At 44.5% G+C, this 21,107-nt stretch overlaps 1 protein-coding gene across 1 annotated transcript in view; it reads left to right on the top strand.

Moving 5' to 3' along the window:
- Window positions 1-1,302: 1,302 nt before the first annotated feature.
- The window catches only part of PAPPA2 (pappalysin 2), a 302,050-nt gene continuing 282,245 nt past the window's right edge, over window positions 1,303-21,107 (top strand). Inside the window, exons 1-2 of the mRNA XM_024232330.2 lie at window positions 1,303-1,507; window positions 3,178-5,012. Of these exons, the coding sequence (XP_024088098.2) occupies window positions 4,094-5,012 (919 nt within the window). The 5' untranslated portion in view covers window positions 1,303-1,507; window positions 3,178-4,093. The remainder of the gene's footprint in view (window positions 1,508-3,177; window positions 5,013-21,107) is intronic.

The following is a 21,107-nucleotide window of genomic DNA, read 5'->3' as shown; positions in this document are numbered from 1 at the left end:
CTACTTCTCTTTTCCAGTTCTTTCTCCTCCCAGAATCTTCTCTTTTTCCTAGTCCTCCTACCCTCCCCCTTCCATTTTACCCTTTCCTCCTCCATCTCTCCCCTCCCCCTCGCCTTACTCCCTTCCCCTTTCCCTCTTTCCCCACGCCTCCTTCTTTCTTCTCTTTTCTTCCCCCCTTACCCCTGCCTGTCCTTCTCCCCTTCTTTTCTCTCTCCCCTTTCCCATCTCCTCATCCCCTCTCCTCTCTCTCCTCGCTTTCCTCTTTTCCCTTTCCCTCCCTTTCCCTCTCCGTCCTTGTTTATCTGTAAGCTCCAATTTCTTGCCTTATAGATTTACCTGCAGAACAAGACACTGCTCCTCTTGCAAAACACTGTTTAAGAAATCCATATCCTCTCCCTTCATTCCTTGGGTATTTCAGAAATGATATTCCTCCCCCAACTACCCCCGTCAAAATAAAATGAATCCAGCCAGCTCCTGCTGTGTGTCCTTAAATCCATTCCCTCTAGCTTCGCTGGTTTGAAAGCCTGTACCCTAGAAGGGGCCTCCTGCATTTGCTGGCAACCCTGCTCAGTCTGATCGCCACAGATAGTGCTTTGGAGTGAAAAAAAGGGGGAAAAACCCTCTCCTTGGAGATTTCAAAACAGATTCGACCAGCTTTCAAGTCTGTGCACTTGCGGAGTGGCAGGGTTTGGGGAAGAGGGGTAGGGGACTTGGGGTGTGGGTGTTTGTCATAAACAAATAGCAACAGAATTTATGTCTATATAAATTTGGGTTTCCCTTGGCATGTCTAGTGTCTTTCTCCCTGGCATCGAGGGTGGGTGCTGTGCAAGCCTGATTTCCCTCACACTTTTGCTCGGGGGTGTGTATGTGTGATGGAATTGAGGAGGGGGTTGCTGTGTTTTTGATCTGATTCACTTGACAGATTATTTGAATCCAGCCCACCTTTCCGCACATGTCAAACAGATGGGATCATTGTTAAAAGCCTTGAGAGAGCCGAGGCTGAGCGGTGGGTAAGGCAGGGAGGGGGAAGAGAGGAGGGGGGCCGAGGGAGGGAGGGGGCACCTTCTAGTAGCTTTGTGTTTTTCACACATTGGAACTGACAGGAGTCCTTCTTCTCCGTGGGGGGGTGTGTTGCGGGTATGGGGCTGATGAGGGGTGGGATGGAAAGGAGAGGGAGGTGGGGTGTTGGTGGGCAGGGTTATGATGTCACAGCAAAAGTTACAACAGGAGGAAAACACAGAAATGGTTCAACATTTTTTTTTTTTAACTTGGGACTGCCAAGAGCTGAAGGAGAGTGGTGAGCAAAGGAATGAAGGGAGAGAGAGAGAAACTAAACTGGAAGCTTGAGTTTTGTGTAGCTTCTTGAAACCTTATGAATGGATTACTAGAAGCTGAGAGCCAGGAGAGACCTATAGGGGATGCAAGATCCCTTACACATTAAAAGGGGGAGAAAAGCAGGCGGAATTCTTCTTCCTGGCTGTGTTATCCTTCCTTCCTGAAATGAATGGTAGGAAACCTTTTTCTGAGGGTTATGGGGTGGCATGCGGGAGGGGGAAGTTTACTTCTTTTCTTACCTGAGTATCTTCCCTTTACTTGAACTAAACCTCCTCTCTTCCTTCCCTCCTTTCTTTTCTGATCTCTCTCTCTCTCTCTTTCTCTCTCTCTACCCTCTGCTTTCCTGGTTTTCTCTATATCCCCCTCCCTAGAGCCCTAATCTTTATTCTTGAGCTGCTTCAGAAAGAGAGGGAGAGAGAGAGAAAACTGAGTCAAAAGTGAAGGGAAGGAAAAAGGGCAGTCTAGGATTGAGGGGTATCTGCTTAGTAATATCCATGTGCCTGAGTTGATATCTTCTTGGGGGACTTGCATCGAGGCTCCAGTGGATGCTACATAAGGAAACAGGACATGCTGGGATGAGGTGTTTAAGATACAGCATTTATAATGCAAACAAGTCAGTTCTTAGCTGGGGTAGAGGAGTTTAGAAGATGATGAGGAGACTCAAGGCAGAAGAGGCAGTGTGATCTTACTCCAGAGTATGTGGACTGCATGTTTTAGATGTGGGCAACACAAGCAGTGACTTTAAAAGTGTAAGTGATTTTTCTTATTATGTGAATGAAGGACCCAATGTGTTTCTCCACTGTTTTGTACCACCTGTGGTCAGACATCCTTACTTGTGTTAAGAATTCAGAACCATGCCATGTGTTTGTCCATATATACATGTGTGTATTTGTGTACATGCACATGCACTTGGGGGTGGGGGCCCTTTGAGAAAGCCTTTATCTAGGCATCTAGGCAAACACTGCACAGGTTAAAATTATGACATTTTCTTCCCCATCCTTTCCATCCATTTCAAATCAATTGGAAACATGGTTGCTTGGGTCTAGCTGTTCATTTTTGTAAATTACTTATTTTGAACATCTCATTTGTTTATTTGCTCACTCAGCATATGGTGACTTTTAGTAACTTCAGATTGAGAAACTTCTGAGATAAAAAGAAGACCTATGTAGTATGAATTCATGGCATTTCCATTTAGTACTTCTCACAGCAGGATACTTGATTTCTCCTTTCTCCCATGTCCGATTTAAAGTGAATTTAAGATAGTGTTCTTTTGAATCCCAAATGATTGATCAAAGTAAGAAAAAATACTTTGTTTGTTTTGTTTGTGACAAAACAAAAGAAAGATACAAGGGATCCCTAAAAGGTTAGTGTGGGCTTATTAGGCAGTAGGTAGATCTGTTCACAGTAAGTGTGTGTGTGTGTGTGTGTGTGTGAGAGAGAGAGAGAGAGAGAGAGAGAGAATACACACAGAGAAGAGTACTCCAAAACAGTATTGATTCTTTGCTATTGATTGTGTAGGCTGCAGCTGCTGAAAGAGAAAGCCCGAGATGTTTACTGGGTAAACCAAGAGTAGCGTCTGTCCCTTGTGCCTTGGTGAGGTGGGGAGGTTTTCAGGAGGAAGGAGGGGACAGGGAGGAGTAGGTGGAGTGATGCATTGAACTTACTAGCTTTGACATCATCACTGTCTTTAAATGAAAAAAAACAAAAACAAAAACAAAAACAAAAAACAAGAAGATATTTACAGGCAGACAGAAAGGGAGCCAAGGGGAGCAGGAGAGACTGGAGAGAACAGGTCCCCTGAAGTATATGCTCTTCTTTTTGCTCTTTTCCCGATCTTCCCAGGAACCCACAAGACTCCCAGAAGGTGAAGTTAAGAGCTCCCAGGCTCATAAGTTTATTAGAACAGCAAACTGGCACCCCAAAGAACTTTACGGAGACTTGCAACCTACCAACAAGTTGGATGAGGGATTAAAAGCCTTCAACAACCAACAACCCCAAGCATCAAACTGAAGGAAACATTCTAACCTTCACAGACAGACTGGAGGCTGGATGGGGACCTGGCTGAAGACATCTGGAGAATGAAAGTTAAGTACCAGCTTGGATTTTTGTGCCCCTAGATTATTTTTGCGTTTTAAAATAAGAAGCATCAAATTGCGTGTCTCTGTGTAAAAGTTCTAGCAATTTGTTTTAAGGTGAACTTATTTTGGCTTAGGGACTACCAAAAGAGAAGGTAATTCCTAGGGAAGGAAGAAGAGAAAAAAATGAAAATTAGAGAATAGGATTATTTTGAATGACTTCAGGTAGCGAGGAGTGTGTGTTTGTAAGTGTGTATTTGAGAGACTTGGCTCATGCCTGTGGGTCTCTCTTCTAGTATCAGTGAGGGGAGGGATTATTGAAGAAGAAGGGGTGGGGGGGGAAAGAAAGAAATCTGAGAGTTCTGGGAGGAAATTCAGAGGAACCGAGAGAAATTAACTTCATTCTGCAAGGACTAAACTACAGCAAGAGGAGAGAGGTCAAGCGAGAAGCGTGCGGGAAGCACACGTGCTGGAGAGGCATAGAAGCCACACTGGCAGAGCGGCCAGCACAGGTAGCCAGCAGAGGCATTCTTGGGGCTATTTGAAAAAGTTTGGTCTGTGAACAAAACAGTTTCCCTGTTGACTGCAAATCCATTGCTAGCTGCCTCTTTCTCGTCTGCCCATCACTCTGGTGTGGTACCCAGAAGCTGACTTCTGGTTCTGTAGAAAGAGCTAGGGGAGGTATGATGTGCTTCAAGATCCTAAGAATAAGCCTGGCGATTTTGGCTGGGTGGGCACTTTGTTCTGCCAACTCTGAGCTGGGCTGGACACGCAAGAAATCCTTGGTTGAGAGGGAACACCTGAATCAGGTGCTGTTGGAAGGAGAACGTTGTTGGCTGGGGGCCAAGGTTCGAAGACCCAGAGCTTCTCCACAGCATCACCTCTTTGGAGTCTACCCCAGCAAGGCTGGGAACTACCTAAGGCCCTACCCCGTGGGGGAGCAAGAAGTCCATCATACAGGACGTAGCAAACCAGACACTGAAGGAAATGCTGTGAGCCTTGTTCCCCGAGACCTGACTGAAAATCCAGCAGGACTGAGGGGTGCAGTTGAACAGCCAGCTGCCCCATGGGTAGGGGATAGTCCTATTGGGCAATCTGAGCTGCTGGGAGATGATGACGCTTATCTCGGCAATCAAAGATCCAAGGAGTCTCTAGGTGAGGCCGGGATTCAGAAAGGCTCAGCCATGACTGCCACTGCTACCACCGCCATTTTCACAACCCTGAACGAACCCAAACCAGAGACCCAAAGGAGGGGCTGGGCCAAGTCCAGGCAGCGTCGCCAAGTGTGGAAGAGGCGGGCGGAAGATGTGCAGGGAGACTCTGGTATCTCTTCACATTTCCAACCTTGGCCCAAGCATTCCCTTAAACACAGGGTCAGAAAGAGTCCACCGGAGGAAAGCAACCAAAATGGTGGAGAGGGCTCCTACCGAGAAGCAGAGACCTTTAACTCCCAAGTAGGACTGCCCATCTTATACTTCTCTGGGAGGCGGGAGCGGCTGCTGCTGCGTCCAGAAGTGCTGGCTGAGATTCCCCGGGAGGCGTTCACAGTGGAAGCCTGGGTTAAACCGGAGGGAGGACAGAACAACCCAGCCATCATCGCAGGTAACACCCCTCTCCTGGGCTTTCTGAGATCCTGAGGGTGTGGCTGGCTTAATTTCTGATGGGTTAGACATAGGGAGCGAGGATGGAAAGGGGACCCAACAGGAAAGCCAGAAAGGGCTAGCCAGGGAGAGGAGGAAGGGCCTTTTATTAATCAGCACAGCAGGATTCCAGACACCATCAAAAAGGAGATAATGACTCTAGCCATATCAGCCTCTGTAACTTGTATTGATCTCATGTCCTTCTATACATTGTGCTTGCACTTAGGAGACTTTAGCTCTCTTACCTCTCTTTAAAGGGATAGAGCTCCTTGGTTCTTTGCCAAAAGAGAAGGGGTGTCACACTCCATTTCCGGTAGACCAATATGAGATACCCAGGCAACCTTGAAGACAGATGAGAATCCAACGACCTGAGCAATGAGTCATGCCTGGGCTGGTCCAGGTGGTGAGGAAACAAGGCTGCTAGGTACACAGCCGTCAGGTCCTGCCTGGTTTCCTTTTTTCTGAGTGCCCTGGATCTTGGCAGAAAGGTGCCCTCTGGTCCAGGTCCTGAAGGTCCCTCCACTTTGTCACAGCAATCATGTGTCCAGCTTAGGAACAGTAGGGTCCACTGGAAAAAGTGAGCACTTACAAGCCAAGATCCCGACTTCTAGGCCTGCTGTTGTTGTAAGAAGGACCTAAAAAATGAAACCTTTTATAACTCCATGGTTTTGATCAGGAGCACTAGTCTGGGAACATGACCCACATTTGTTTGCACTATACACAGATCTTGCTTTTCATGGAAAGTCACCCAGAAGGGCAAATAAAAATGAGGTTAAGAGTAACTGTTCCCTGTTGCCTTACTGGGAAAGTTGGAATGAAGCAAGGGGTCATGGATTAGACATGATATTTCATCATTTAGTACCTTATCCTTTTGAATTCCCCATGACAGAACCTAACACAAAGCAAGGTGCACAGTAGAACCATATAATCTGCTTAATTTGAATTATCCACAGTGCCCTTTCATGTTTTCCAGTCCCATTATATTGATGGGGAAACTGAGGCAATAAAAGGCATGCGAGGCAGGCTGGGAATAGAACTCCAGGACACTTGAATTGCTTGAAAATTTTCCAAATTAAGAAAAAATTCTCAGGTTACTGGATGCCTGCAAGTAAGTTTCAGACTAGGGAAAGAAGTCGGCAAAGAGGGAGCCTCTTTCAAGGGGGTGTTGCTGGAACATCCCTTCCGGACACTCTGTCTCCCCCTCTTTGGCTGTGATTTCTCCTTCGGAAGCTGGGATTCCCAGACACTGAGCATTCTCAAGTCTTGTGGTTTTGCTGTATTTTATTTTTGGGTGGGAGAGGGCGTGGGGAAAGGGGAGAAATAAGGGTTGGGCTATAAGTTAGGTGGGGGAAGAGAAAGAGTAGAAGGAAATCCTTATTCTGGGGCCAAATGGAAGAAATAATGAGATGATTATCTTATCAGAGTTGGCAGCTCCACAATTTCTCCCAGATGACATCTTCTTGCTGCTTAATCTTGCTTCCTAGTACCCATCTGCCAGGGAAACTGTGTGCTTGCAGTCTAGACTAAGACCCACGACTCCGCTTACCCCTCCTCTTGCAGTAGCAACATAAAGACCGGGGATCAATTCCCTGGCTGAAAGAAATGAGAGAAAGATCCAATAGGAGTCTATGTGGGAGGCTCTAAGGGGCTACTGCTTTGGGTTACTAGAGGCCAAATCTGGGGAAACTTGACTCCTGTCCTGTCCCTCCTGTGTCCTGTCTGATGTTCTGCACAGAGGAAAGCAGAGTCATGATTTGATTCCAGTTACAGCATTTCTTGTGACACCTCCCCCATGCCCACCCCAGGATGTCTTTCTCCCTTGCCCACCTGCCCACCGCCTCCAACCGCTGGCAACACTGCCACAGCACACACTCAGATCCTTCTCTAAAGTGCCCGTCTGAACTCTTTTAACCGTAAGCATGTACAATTGGGCAGGAAATCTTTTGCAGACTGTCTAGCTTCTGAATTTTCCTGCTCTTCAAATCAAAGTGTCCCTTGTGGTGTACCGGTATTTCCCCCCTTAGGTCCACACCAGAAAGGTTGAGGGCAGGGAATGCCCAGGGCTATCTCATCTCCACTTACCACTCTATATTTTTCTTTCTGTACATCAGAAAATATTCAGTAAAGATGTAGGGTAAAGGTCTGGGAAAGATGGAGGTTGGGAACATGGTTTCATTCTTCAGGATTCTAGTAACAGGGCGCCTGAGGGCTTGGGCATCCTTGTGTACTCACTGTGCTTAGCTGCTTACACTTCACCTGTGCTTTCCATGCCTGAGAACCATAATGTTGCCAAAGGCATTTGCCCTAATCTACTCATGCCTGTGGACAGACGAGTCCATCTTCCTTCTCTTACCATACAGCACTCGCCCCTGAGCTGGTCATTGTCTATTCCTACGATGGCTGGCCTTCACCTATGCAGAACGACAATAGAATCATGTCCCTAGGAGCCACGTACAATTCAGCAATTCTGCTGTTCCACTTGGAATGATCCGAGGTGCTGCGAGACTTGGCCCCTACACTTTTTTCAACAGCTCTCAGAGCGTAGCTTCTACCTACTCAACTTAAACCCTGTTTCCCAATCCTTAATCTACCCAATTTAGGGCATTTTTTCTTCAACAGAGACTTCAAGCAATGCAGCCACAGCAATTTACAGAGGAACATTCCCTTCCCCAGCCCCAGATGTGGGGGTCTTAGAGGATACTTTCTACACAGAACACTAGGTGGCAGTGTTGCTTCATTCACAGGAGAGTAGGCAGCCACGTAGTGGGGAATGTCTCTGATTTCTTGGAGGACTGTCCTGCCCTGGCTCTGGGCTGTATGTATTTAATTGTCCTCTCCCAGAATGTTGTTCGTAGGCATCCCCTGGGGTCAGCTTTGTGCAAGTGTTTTTTTGCGGGGCTTATGTGAAAGGGCAAAAGTGACATTTTTGGGGTTATGACTAACTTGCACTTTAGCAACTAGTAAAGAAAATCAACTAAAGTTTCCCCTCTCCCTCCCCCACTCCAAACTCCCACATTCTTCCAAAATAGAAAGTTGAATTCCAGAATGAATTGCCAGAATACATTTATTTAGAGTTGAGGACAACACGGAGCTCACAGGCTTTGGATGCTGAACGTCTCTCTGGCCCTCAGAAGGGGGGATGTGGTACCTGGGTCCCTGCAAGGTAGATCTTCTGAAGTGGCCTGTTTCGCATAGCTGAGACAGAACAACCAAGGTGTAGGAGAGGACTGTGTACAACTGCTCCACTGTAGAGTCCTCTGTAAGAGTAGCTAGTCAGGGGCCTGGCAACTCAGGGCCATGTGGCCACCTAGGAGTAGACTGAGGTCAGGAGCCCATTTGGTTGGGCCATTGGAACTGAGCACTGGATGTAAGCCAAATTCTGTCCCATCCACGTGTGTAACTTTTAAGCTCCAGCACCCAACCTTGAAACCATCCTGTTCCTTTCCCTCCTTCTCATTCCTTTCCTCTCTTTCAACCCCAACATACACAAAAGAGAAGATTTTAATAGGTTCCTCCTCACCCATAATTGATTTCAAATGTTCCCTGAAGTTGCCCAGCTGAGTAACCACCTGCAGCTCCAAGTTGCAGGAGACTGAGTCACTAAGTCCATGGCAGAATTGGAGCCTCAGCCCAGGTTTCTTCATCCAACAAATATTTATTGAGTGCCTTCCATGCAAAGCACGGCAAGGCCCTGTGGGGAGCACAAAGATGTCTAAGAAACTGTCCCTGACATGAAGACGAGTTTTCCTCCTCTGAGGATACGAGCATTAGAGTATATGCTTGTGTAGAACTTGGGAGGCAGGCTGACCTGGCAACAGATTCCATCTCTGACGCTTATCAGGGCTGTGGTCTTTGGTGATCCATTGAGCTTTTCTATGCCTTCATTTCCTCAAATGGAAAAAGGAGAGAAATATATCTATACACAATATCATTCCATTTAAATAAAAATGAAAAAAGCTCCAAAAAATGGAAAATAAGATGATGTCTTGCAGAGTTGTTATGATGCTTGAACAAGTCATATATGTAAAGTGTCTACCATAGGGCTTGGCCACTGTGTTTACTCATGGCCTGGCAGGAGCTAACAGTGGGAGGCAATCATTACTGGGAGCAGCAGCTTAACCTGCTTGTCTTTGGTTCTAACCCACTAACCTATCATTTTTCCTTAGGTGGAATATTCACTTTAATTTCTTAGGAATTCAGTTTGCTAAATTGTAAAATGAGAATGATGGTAAACAGACTTTTTTTTACAACACAGTCTAATGTGTTGTAAATGCAGTAGAATCAGAGGCCCCAAAGGGCTCATTTATTTTATTTTAAAAAATCCATTCTTTTTAGCCTGAGCAGTAGTATTTTGAATAAATTGGACAACAGTGCTAAAGTGTTCTGGAGGCCATAAAACCTTTTGAAAATCTGGTGAAAGCTATGTCCACTCCCTAGGAAAATGAACATGTTCACATAGTTCACACAACGTTCAGAGCTGTGTTAGTCTGTTCTCAAGCTGCTGATAAAGACATACCTGAGACTGGGTAATTTATAAAGGAAAGAGCTTTAATGGACTCAGAGTTCCACATGGCTGGGGAGGCCTCACAACAATGGCTGAAGGTGAATGAGGAGGAAAGTCATGTCTCACATGGTGGCAGGCAAGAGAGCGTGTGCAGGGGAACTCCTATTTATAAAATCATGAGATCTCATGAGACTTATTCACTATCACACGAACAGCACAGAAAAACCCACCCCCATGATTCAATTACCTCCCACCAGGTCCCTCCCGCAACATGCGGGAATTATGGGAGCTATGACTCAAGATGAGATTTGGGTGGGGACACAGTCAAACCATATCAAGACCCTTCACGATTTCTTGATGGCCAGGGTCTGCTGACGTTATGTATAAAACCCATTGTTTAAGGCCTATGTTGATAAGTGTTGTTGTTGTTGTTGTTGTTGTTTTTGAAATCTAAGAAATGAGATTTCACCGAATGCTGAAACATCCCCTTCTCCCAATAAGGGAGGTTTGTACTCAAGGTGGAGGGTTTCATCCACATAGAATATGGAGCTTCATAGAAGGCAGATTCACATAGATGTGAAGAGAATGTAAAAGGCAGGCCACGTGTGGGATCTCTCCCTTTATCCAATAGGACTCAATGACAGATGAAGAGACAAATCTATACTTTTCCCAGAATCTTCCTGAAGATGAGGTTTGCATGGCCCTCTCCTCAGTTGCTTCTTCCTATATCACAGCAAGGTTTGAAGTCAGAGTGTTTGTCCTCCAAGAATCCTGTGGAACTGTGCAGTTCCCTCCACATTAGAACTCTGCTCCCTGGTTAGAATCCACATGTGCAGCAAAGTCATGGCCACCTGCCCTAAGCATGGACGACCCATGGATGTGAGGGCTTGCTGTTGGTTTCTGGGGATGGATTTACCCACAGTGATGAGTACGAGTTGCATGAGTTGTCTTGTGTGAACAGGGCATAGCCCCTGATGATTGTAAATTAGCATCTTTGTATAGAAGGTTTTATCATGTGGCTATATGGCCCCCAAGAAGAGAGCAACGTGGAGGGACTGTATGGTATCTGGTTTAAGAAGTAAAACAGACCGTGACTACGACCCTTTTTCTCACAGCCTGTGGCCATGCCCCTCATCCCAATGGGAAAGTAATTTTCTCTGTGTCTCTGCTTCCAGGGCCCTTCATGTGTGGTTTCCTAGGGTGCATATTGCTTCCTGCCTTATTTGTTATGTGCATGTCTCATTTCTATCCACTGGTAATTCCTCCAGAGCCAAATGCATGTCTGATTAACTTTTGTGATTCCAAAATATCTAGCACAGTATTAGAGACTCTCAGTTATGTTTGTAGAATAGACAAAATAGAAATTTAGACAGCTGACTGCCCATTAAGGATGAATAAAAGGGTGGGAAAAACTTTCTGAAACTGGAGTCTGTGTGGGATCCAGGGCAGTGGCTTTCAGATTCTGTTTTTGCTGCCTACTGAGGTGTCTTAGGAGCTTCTGAGGGGAAATCACTGAGTACAGGGCTCCCTTTCCACTTTCAATAGGAGCATACCCTCCCTTACCTGTTTCATGTGAAGGAGGGGCTTAATTACTTTAAGGAAGTTTAAACCCCAGAACTCTAGAGCAGGGGTTGGCACATTATGGCCTACGGGTCACATCAGGTCTAAAGCTGAAGCTTGTTTTTGTAAATAAAGTTTTATTGGCACACATCCACACCCATTTGGTTATGTGTTCTCTGTGGTGGCTTCCCTGCTAACTGGTGGAGGTTAGTAGGGAGACCTTCTGGCCCACAAAGCCCAAAATATTTACTGTCTGGCCCTTTGTAGAAAGTTTGCTAACTCATGCTTTGGAGCATTTCTTCTTAAACTTCAATGTGAATAGAGATCAGCTGAGACTATTCTTAAGATGTCTGCCATGGCAATACACCGGGCAGCAGGTGCAGTGTAAGTACGTCTTGCACACTGCAGGCAGTTTCATGGACCAAGGACCCCAGGTGCTGTGCTCTGAAACACATCACTGCATTTTCACTGAGGCCACAGATCCCTGGGGTGGCATGGATAAAGGCAGACCAGTTCCTGAGAGACAGTCATTGACTTTGGCTGGAGGACTCAAAAAGGCCTAGCAGGAAATTCCTTAGACTGCCCTGTAGTCAACAACACTTCCATCCCACCTTCCTTCCCTCTTTTTTTTCCTTCAGAGTCAGACTTGCAGCAATGACTGATGTCTCTCCCAGGCTTTTCAGGATCTGTCTATATTTCCTCAGAATTGTCTCCCCCAGTAAAATCCTACATATTTAATCCTGTATTGGCATCTACTTCTTGTACTAACACAACTACCTTACGCAAATGCAGATTTGGGTTCAATAGGTCTGGGGCAGCCTGAGATTCTGCATTTCTAACAGGCTTCAGGTGCTGTTGCTGTTGCTAGTATGTGGACATGATTCAAGTTGCAAGACTCTAGACTCTTGAGTCCAAGCTCTTGAGCCCAGGGCAGAAGACAGCAGACTTTTTCTGTAAAAGGACAGATAGTAAATAGTTTAGGCTTCTTGGACCATGCTGTCTCTGTTGCAAAAAATTCAACTCTGTTGTTAGAATGTGCAAGCAGTCGTAGATGATATGTAAACACATTTCTATGCCTGTGTTCCAATAAAACTTTATTTACAAAAACAGGTGGCAGGCTAGATTTTTCTCATGAGCAGTAGTTTGGCAACTGCTTTTTCCACCGTCCTTTTGTGCTTTGCTTTCTAGTTTCACGCTATGCAAAATAACTCCAACAGAGAGACTATGGCACTATCAATGGTGGGACATACCTTTTGTTCAAGTATAAACAAAACTTCCCAGATATTTCTTGCAGGAAACAAGTCATGCTAGTTTCTTGGTATGAGCAAGTTTATATTTATTTCTTTCCTTTTTTTTTTTTTTAGAAAAAAGCATACTGAGATATAACTTATCTTAAAGTTCACGTGTTTAAAGTGTACAAATAATGTCTTTAGTATTCTTACAGACTTATTTCAATCTATTATCTCAATTATTTCAATCAATTATCTCAATCTAATTTTAGAATATTTTAATGGCACCCAAAAGAAATGCTGTACCCATTAGCCCTACCCACTTGCCTCCCCTCCTTTCCAAATCCACCATAGCCATAGCCATCAGCAACCTACTCTCTATCTCTATAGATTTGCCTATTCTGTGTATTTCATAAAAATGGGATTATACAATGTATGATCTTTTGTGGCTGGCTTCTTTCACTTGAGGCTTATCCATGTTGCAGCATGTATTGGCACTTCATTCCTTTTTATTGTTAAGTAATATTCCATGCATATACTACATTTTGTGTATCTAGTCTTCAATTACTGGATATTTTGGTTGTTTCCACTTTTTGGCTATTATGAACATTGTGCACAAGTGGATATTTTTCTATTTCTTTTGATTAGATACCTAGGAGTGGAATTTCTGGGTCGTATGGTGGCCATATGTTTAACATTTTGAGGCCCTACCAGACTACCAAAGTGGCTGCACAATTTAGTAATTCCCATCAATGCATGGAGGTTTGGTTTTATGCCTCTGACCCTCTAAAATGAAATGGGGGCTGGGCACAGTGGCTCACGCCTGTAAATCTAGCACTTTGGGAGGCTGAGGAAGGCAGATCCCTTGAGGCCAGGAGTTCAAGACCAGCCTGGGAAATATGACAAAACTCCATCTCTGCAAAACATGCAAAAATTAGCTGGGTGTAGAGGCATGCACCTGCGGTCCCAGCTACTCAGGAAGCTGAGGTGGGGGGATCACCTGAGCCTGGTGAGGTAGAGTCTGCAGTGAGCCATGACTGTGCCGCTGCACTCCAGCCTGGGGGACAGAATGAGAACCTGTCTCAATAAAATAAAATAATAAAATAAAATGGGCTTCTGCGACATCACTGGTGAGTATGGTTTGGCCACTGCCAGCATCTGAGAGTACCTCAGTGGTCTTGGAGAAATGTGTGATTGTTGCACAATGAGGAGAGACATCTGGGCTCTGATGCTGAGGCCTCTGAAATAGCAGGTAGTCCTTCCTAGTTGAAGTGGGTTCTGTCACCAAGCTCCCTCTTCTAGCTTCTTGAAGGTATCCTAAGATGGGCCTTCTTGAAGGTATCCTAAGATGGGCCTTTTCTTCCCTGAACCTTCACCTGTGGCCTGAAGTGTATTACTTGCTATTACCTGCAACCTGGCTGAACCCTCAATGATAGGCATACAGGAAACACTCAGGTGCTTAGAAGTCACAGTGCATCAGATTCTGATGCAGCAGCACCTTCAGAAAGCAAAAGAGAAGAGAAACCAAGAGGAGAAGGGAAGATGAAGCTCACATAGCTCACATAGCTGTGAACTTTCTCCTAGATTCCAGCTGTATGTCTGGCCCCAGCTGGGTTCTTTGGCAGACTGTTCAGAGTTTGGTGTCTGACTCACAGGGTTAGATCTGGGCCTTTGGGGTCGTCCAGTTGTTTGGGGTGCAGGTGGGGGAAGGAGAATCACTTCCAGGCAGTGGCGTAGAGGGGTTTTCTGTAAGAATGGCCTGTGATTATCCTATTCACCACACTCCAGCTTCAGTGCCTGGCACCTGTTACTGCCTTTCCTCTCCTCATTCACCAATTTTCATTTACTGTAAAAGATTCTCTTCCTGGTCCTTTGCATCTCAGGGAGACAATGCAGTGGATGAGGCTTTGACTGACCCAGGTGGCACCATTAGCTGCTCACCTCCCCATCCTCTGGGAGCTGTGTATTCTTTCTCAGACCACAGGAATGAGATGGAAACCCATGGAGACTCTCGGTGTAGTTCTGGGGTGGAGCAAAGATTGTCAGGTTGGAAATATTCAGGAGTGACAGAGGCAGGGCTGGAGAGTAGGAATCACTTTTGGCAGCCCAAATACATCCAACTATTCTCTTGTCACCAGCAACAATTTGTCCTTCCTCACCTCCTGCCTCCTCCTTTTTACACTTCTTTCTTGTTGCTTTGGGCTGACCATGTGATTCACTCAGAATGTGTGTGCCAGGAGGTCTGACTCCTCTTTCCTGTTCTAATCTGTGCCTTGAGGAAGCCAAATAAACACTTTATTTGGTGTTTACTAACAGAAAGGCAACACCTTAGTTTGGCTCCTGAGCCTGTGTACCCTGCACATCCATTAGCTTCAGTTCCTGATGTCATAAACAAGGACACAGATTCCATACTTTTGCTCTTGAGTACATGGAATTACATTATTCTGGGGGCTCATCCGATTTTTTTCAGCTCACATCATACACCTCCTGGCCCTAGCATCTTCCAGAAAGCATGTTTCTATGCTAAGTTTGTATCCAAAAATAACAGCATCGTTTCTTTCCCATGTTTACTACCTGTCTCAAAACAACCTTCCTCTTTGGATTTTTTAAAGAGAACATCCAGTAAAGAAAACTCAGTGGGCAAACAAAAACATCCTAGTTCTCTTTCTGAGTCAGAATTGAGTGGTGAAGAAAAGTGGTTCTGCCCAAATATAAAATGTGGAAACTGGAACCCAAAGTCTCAGAACATTTGAAGTATTGCCATGGCAACTGGTTGGGCTATCAAGACGAGCAAGTATGGCTCATTTCTGCATTAGAAATCCAGTTACCTGATCAGAAGGAATGTCATAGAGCCTATAAGTTAATCAGTTAGTGAGTCATCAATCAAGTGGTGACTCAGCATTTGCTAACTTTCCTACAAATAATTGCTCTACATTCTGGGAAGGTTATAAAAGTAGTTTAGTTTTATTTGTTCATTCAATATTTATTGAGCTTCTATTAAGTGAAATATCAAGCCTTTAACCACACATTGGGGAATCAAGAACTACTAAGGCAGGAGTTATGCCTGGAAGGTGCTCAGAATTTGGGCCTGTAAACTGTAAACGGATTATTAAATTTGTTTTAATAACAAAATATATGTGTATATGTAAACAGATTATTACAGCCTGGCTACTGAGAGTGACTGGTCCTGCCTGGATAAACCAAAGGATTTCTTGAGGCTAGGAAAGGAGAGCTGGTAACCAGAGAAACAGAACAAGTACTGAGGAGTAGCAGAATTAGGGCAAAGAGAAAATGATAGTTTTCAAAGTATCAAATGGCGCAGGAGCACCAAATAAGATATCAGGCCTAAAGTAGGTGCATTGGATTTAGCAGTCAGGGAATCATGGATGACTTTAGGGAGAGCTCCCACACCTCAGTTGTGGGAGCATCCACATCACATTAAGTAGAGATATGAATGAGAGGTAAAGGAGTGAAGACAAGGATTGCACTCTGTGCAGAAACTTGGCTGTGATGGAAGGGGCAGAGGAGATGTCAGAAGTAGATATGGGTTCAGAGAGATTTTATTTTAAATTCAGAAAGATCCAAGACTCAAGGTCTTGTATTAAAGAACTGGTCATCTAAAGTAGGAGACAGCATAAACACAGGAAAATGATGGTAGATAAAGTAACAGAAATATAAAGCATGCAAATGCAAGCTTGATCACTCTAAAAAAATCTATTGCATAAATTTTCCTTTGACAAGTGGTTCTGTAGCGCTTACTCTGTGCCAAGCACTACTGTGGTCTGTTTACAAATATTAACTCACATGCTCCCCAGGACAACTCAAGGAAGAAGATGGAGAAACCAGAGCGTAGAGAGAAATAGGATACTGTCCAAGGTCACACAGCTGGTGCAGGCAGAGCCAAGATGCGAACCTGGACATTTGTCCTGAGAGTTCTTTTCCATTGTGCTATGTTGTCACTATCTTTTATCTCAGGAGCAGTAAGGAGTGAAGAGCCCCAATCTTCCTCAACTGAACCTTTTATCCATCTCACATCCATTGCTTATCCTGTTTTCTGTATCTCAGCAAAGGGCCAAGAAATCTAGGAGTTCCTGTCTCATATCACTGCCCCTCACTCTCCACATGACATGTGATGCCAGTAATCAATCACCAAATCCTGTCTGGTTGGCCTCTTCAGTTTCTTTTGGCGCTTTTGTATTCATCCCAATAACCAAAATAAAGCTAAGTTTTGGTCACAATAATTCTGACCATCTCTAACCCAAGAGATCAATTTATTCTTCAGCTGTTTGATTGCAACCAAGAGGAGCATTTTCAAATACAAAGCAGCTCAAGTAACTTTCCTGCCTACAACCATCAGATGACTCTGCTGCACCCTCAGGATAAAGTTCAGCTTCCTTAAGGTGTCGTATGAGACCCTACTTACCTTTTCAATCTCATCACTGACTCTACAATAGACACACACATACCCATGCATGCTCATGTGTACACATGCATGCACATATATACAGGCGCACTTACACAAACTTGCACATCCATATGTACACACGTGCACACATGTGCAGAGATATACATGCACACCCACCCACACACCCACACCATCATATATGATACAATCATGCTCTCACACCATGCTCACATGCACTCACACATATACTTCCAGGCCAATTTCTAGCAACACCAAACCACTAGCAGTGACACAGATATAGCACTCTCCCTGGCCTCTAGCCCCTGATGTCTATCCTTCTTAATTTTTCTCCTAATATGAAACCACTCCCCGAAACCACATACACCTGAATTATTCTTATTTAACCCCCTAGATTTTTAGTGAATATGACATCTCTTTCAGGAACTCTTCCTTGGCCTCTCTAAAGACTGATTTAGGTTTGCTTATGTTTTCCTGACATCTTGTACTGTGCGTTATTAAGACACTAAGAGAAACCTACTGTAATTTCCATTTTACTTCTCATTCATTGAACACAAGCTCATTGAGCTCCTACTGTCTGCCAGGCACTGGACTGGGTGTTTGACGTTAAATAAGCAGACATGGTTCCACTGCCCAGTCATTTCTGTTCTAGGCTAGCTCCCACTGGGCTGTAAGCTGTCTGGGGTTAGAGGCTGCATCTGTTCCTTGCTGCCTTCCTAGCACCTAGTGCTTTGTCAGTTAATAACAAATAACTCATTCAATATGTATTTGATAAGAGGATGAAGGATGAACTAATTCTATTTGGAAGTAGGCACATGAAAACTTGGTAATCTTTAAGTTCTCTTGATGTTGAAGATGACTAGGAAGTTTAAATTCCCCTCAGTAGTATCTAGAAGGAGGAGTTATCCTTACATTCTACCTCAACTCCCCCTTCCTCATCCCCACAAATCTACGTATACCTGACAAATGTAGACTAGGAATTTGTCTCCTAGAAAAACTGGATATAATTTACAACTTGGTTTAACTATGTTTATTTCTAAGCTTTCAGAAATTATCTTTTCTATTTATTTGCTTCTTCTAGGTTGTCTTTTTCTCATTCTCATAGAACTTTTGTTTTGTGGACATTGTTCCCATGGGCAGGAGGAAGAGGAGGAGTGTATATACCTAGAGAAAGGTAGATCTTGCTACCTAAAGAAGAAGCCACCAGGGGGCCAGGAAACTCTGCTTGAGTTCCAAGTCTCTCCAGCGTTTGCACCTTCTCCAGCCCTTTGAAAATCTGGAGTTTTAAAAACTCTCTTTTTGGGGGGGTGAAATTCTTTTAACATCAAATGTGTTTATAGACAGTTCCTAGCTGAGTTTATTTATTAGCTATTTGTTCACTCACTAATTCATTTATTCAGCTGATGCTTCTTGAGCACAAAGTAGGTATTCAATTACTATTTTTGAAATTAACTCCAACTTCATGCAGAATAATAGTAAACACTAACCACAGCAAAGCTCTATTTTAGACATTGTTTGTTTCAAGGCACATTAATAACTTGAACTAATTGCACAATAGAATATTCTTATAATCCTTATAATACAACCCATGGCATGGATCCTGAAGATAAAAGGAAACTTGGGCAGTGTTCCCTCCTGGGTGTGGCAGCCTTGCTGGGCCTTTGGACCACCTCCTTGTGCCCCCTTCTCTGCCATGGCTGGTCCCTGGCTGAGGTCAGGCAGGTGACAGCCGGGTGCCATGGCAGAGGAGGGGGCACGAGGAGGTGATCCCAGCTCGTCTGGCTCTCTGCTTACAGCATTTCTGGGAACTTAGCAGCTATGTCCTCTACTGTGGTGTGCTGCCAAAAGCCAAGCACATTTGAGGAAGGCAGCTGTTCGTTTTGCCATTCCCCGCCCTTCTGTGAACATCTCCTCTCCTGACCCTGCCTCCCTATACTGCTACTGTCCTCTCTTCCACACTGTTCTCCCTTCCTGAAAGTCCAAGCTGCTTAGCAGTGGAAGCCTTCAGATTGCCTGTAGGCTTCTGGGGGCTTCTATGGATCTCCATCATCTGTGTGCCCCTCCAACACCCAGGGCAGGGCCTGCAGCAGTATGGTCAATGGCATTGAATGGACGCATGGAGGATAATCTGGCTCCTCATACATACAGAACTTGATCTCTCCTGACTCCCCAGAATGAACCATGTTCTTTTCTCTTCTCTCCACATGACCCCCCCATTTCCTGCTCCTTATGTTTGTGCAAGCCATCCCCTCACCTTAATTGTCCTACCTCCACCTCCTCATCCATTTAAATTCTTTCCCTCACTGTAGTAGTTAGGAATGCAGAATCTGGAGTCTGAAGGTCTGGATTCAAGCCCTTTGCTAGCTGTGGGAACTTGGCAAATTGAAGTCCCTCATCTGTAAAATGGGGGCAATGGTAATTTCTGTCGCAGAATTGTTGTGGTTAAATAAATACAAACTATGTGTTGAGAGCCATGCCTGGAACATTAGGGCTTGGTTAATGCCTGTTGCTATTTCACCCTTCTGTGATGATGTGATGTCACAGAAGGGACCCAGGACTTGCTCCAAAGATACTGCCATCCAAACTGGCCAGGTCTGGCTCATGTTCCTCATTCCCAAGGCCTTCTCTACCCATTCTAGTCCATGCAAACTCTCCTTCTGAATGCTTGTTGCATGTATATCAATGTGATATAACTTAGCATGAAATTATTCGTAGTGAGATTTTGAATCCACAGATTCCACATAACCACTATTCTCAACTAACTATAATATTTTAGTTATTCTGCTTCTTAGGAGATAGAGATATGTGATTACAAGATAAATTCAAAAGAAGAATCCAGTAGAAACAAAACCTGCCCATTAACTTATGGGTTCACCCCAATCCTTTTTACCTTCTCTGGCCAGAGACTCGGGGTATGGGATAGTGAGAAGTGGTTAGAAGGCTGATGATCTTAAAGCCCTTTGAGATAAACCTCGAGATGAAGATTCTGGGCACGGACTGTCAGAGCATCACAGGCCAGGTGACAACCCAGCCCATTTCTCCTTCACAGATGGGGCAGTGAGACCCACAGAGGGAAAGGCACTTTCCTGACATTACACAGGGGCAGACTGAGACCCCAATCCAAGTTCTTGGCTCCTAATTTGGTTTTATTTCCACTCTTCCAGGATGCCTCTGATTAATTTAAGCCTCTTACTGGAAAGCAGAAGAAAACATTTTAAAAGGAATTTCAATAAGAAAATGTATGGCTTTAGTCCTTACTTAACTCGTGTCAATTCCTTAGATCACTTAGTTTCCTTGACCTTTCTCTTTCTCACTCAGGGGCCAAGCAGCCAAAGCTATTGCACAGAAGAGGTTGACCCAGAGGTCAGCTTTACACACCTCTTTGAACACTGGGCTCTCTCTGAAGACTCACCTGGGTTCAATTTGAGAACACACAGACTCTGTATCCTCTGGTTTCCTCTCAGACTGTCAAACCAGTGGGGAAAAAAAGAGACTCTGAGCCTTTAGGTTCTGATTGGCATAGTATTTGGTTTTGTGTGGTCCCTGGGTTGCCTGACATCACCAACAAGTTGCTTCTTAGAAAGCAGTCAGAGTCTCCTTGGGTTGTTTGTGACCACATGGTAGAGACAAAAACAAAAAACAAAAAACATTCAGATATTATTAAGTGAATATGAGTAGGATGTGTACATTGAAGCAATATAAGAAACACTGGACAAATACTAACGCTGTGAAAGTCATACAATGTTTCACTTTAAGAAAACCTGAGATGTGAATGTCTAACTTTAGCTGATGGATAAGCTGAGAGGTCATGTTCATTGCAATAGGATTTTCTTCATGCTTGCTCTAAAGAATGTCTCCTATAATGTCTCTGGATCACTGAGAATATATTTAACCTATTGAAATACTTTTTAAGGGTAGTATTAATTCTATAAACTGTACCTGGTAACAGGAACCCCAAAGAAAATTTCTGAGAGGGATCTCAAAATTATTTATTTGACTGAGAAGAGAAACATCCAGGAAATTGGTGTGGTGCTGCCAAAGAACCTTGAGAGAGATGGGATGAGGGTGGAGAAGTGCTGAGGCATCCTGCTGTGGGTGCCACCGGGTCTCTGTGTCTCTTCCAGGACGACAGGTGCTAGGCACTAAGGTATCTCATCAAGGTTAAGGAATGTGGCCCACTTCACGCCCCCTAAGGTGTATGACTTCTTGGCTTTTGCATGAGCTATCCTCTGCATTTGGGGATGTAGATCCTTTCTGTTGTGCTACTGGAATTCCAAGCACATGAATTCCTATTTTTGTTTAGGTGGAAGATCATCTTGATAGAAAGAGAAGCCTACAGGT

The sequence above is a fragment of the Pongo abelii genome, chromosome 1, assembly GCF_028885655.2.
Source record: "Pongo abelii isolate AG06213 chromosome 1, NHGRI_mPonAbe1-v2.0_pri, whole genome shotgun sequence".
Taxonomy (NCBI): Eukaryota; Metazoa; Chordata; class Mammalia; order Primates; family Hominidae; genus Pongo; species Pongo abelii.
The sequence above is the reverse complement of the archived record's forward strand: the minus strand, read 5'-3'. Positions and strand labels throughout refer to the sequence as shown.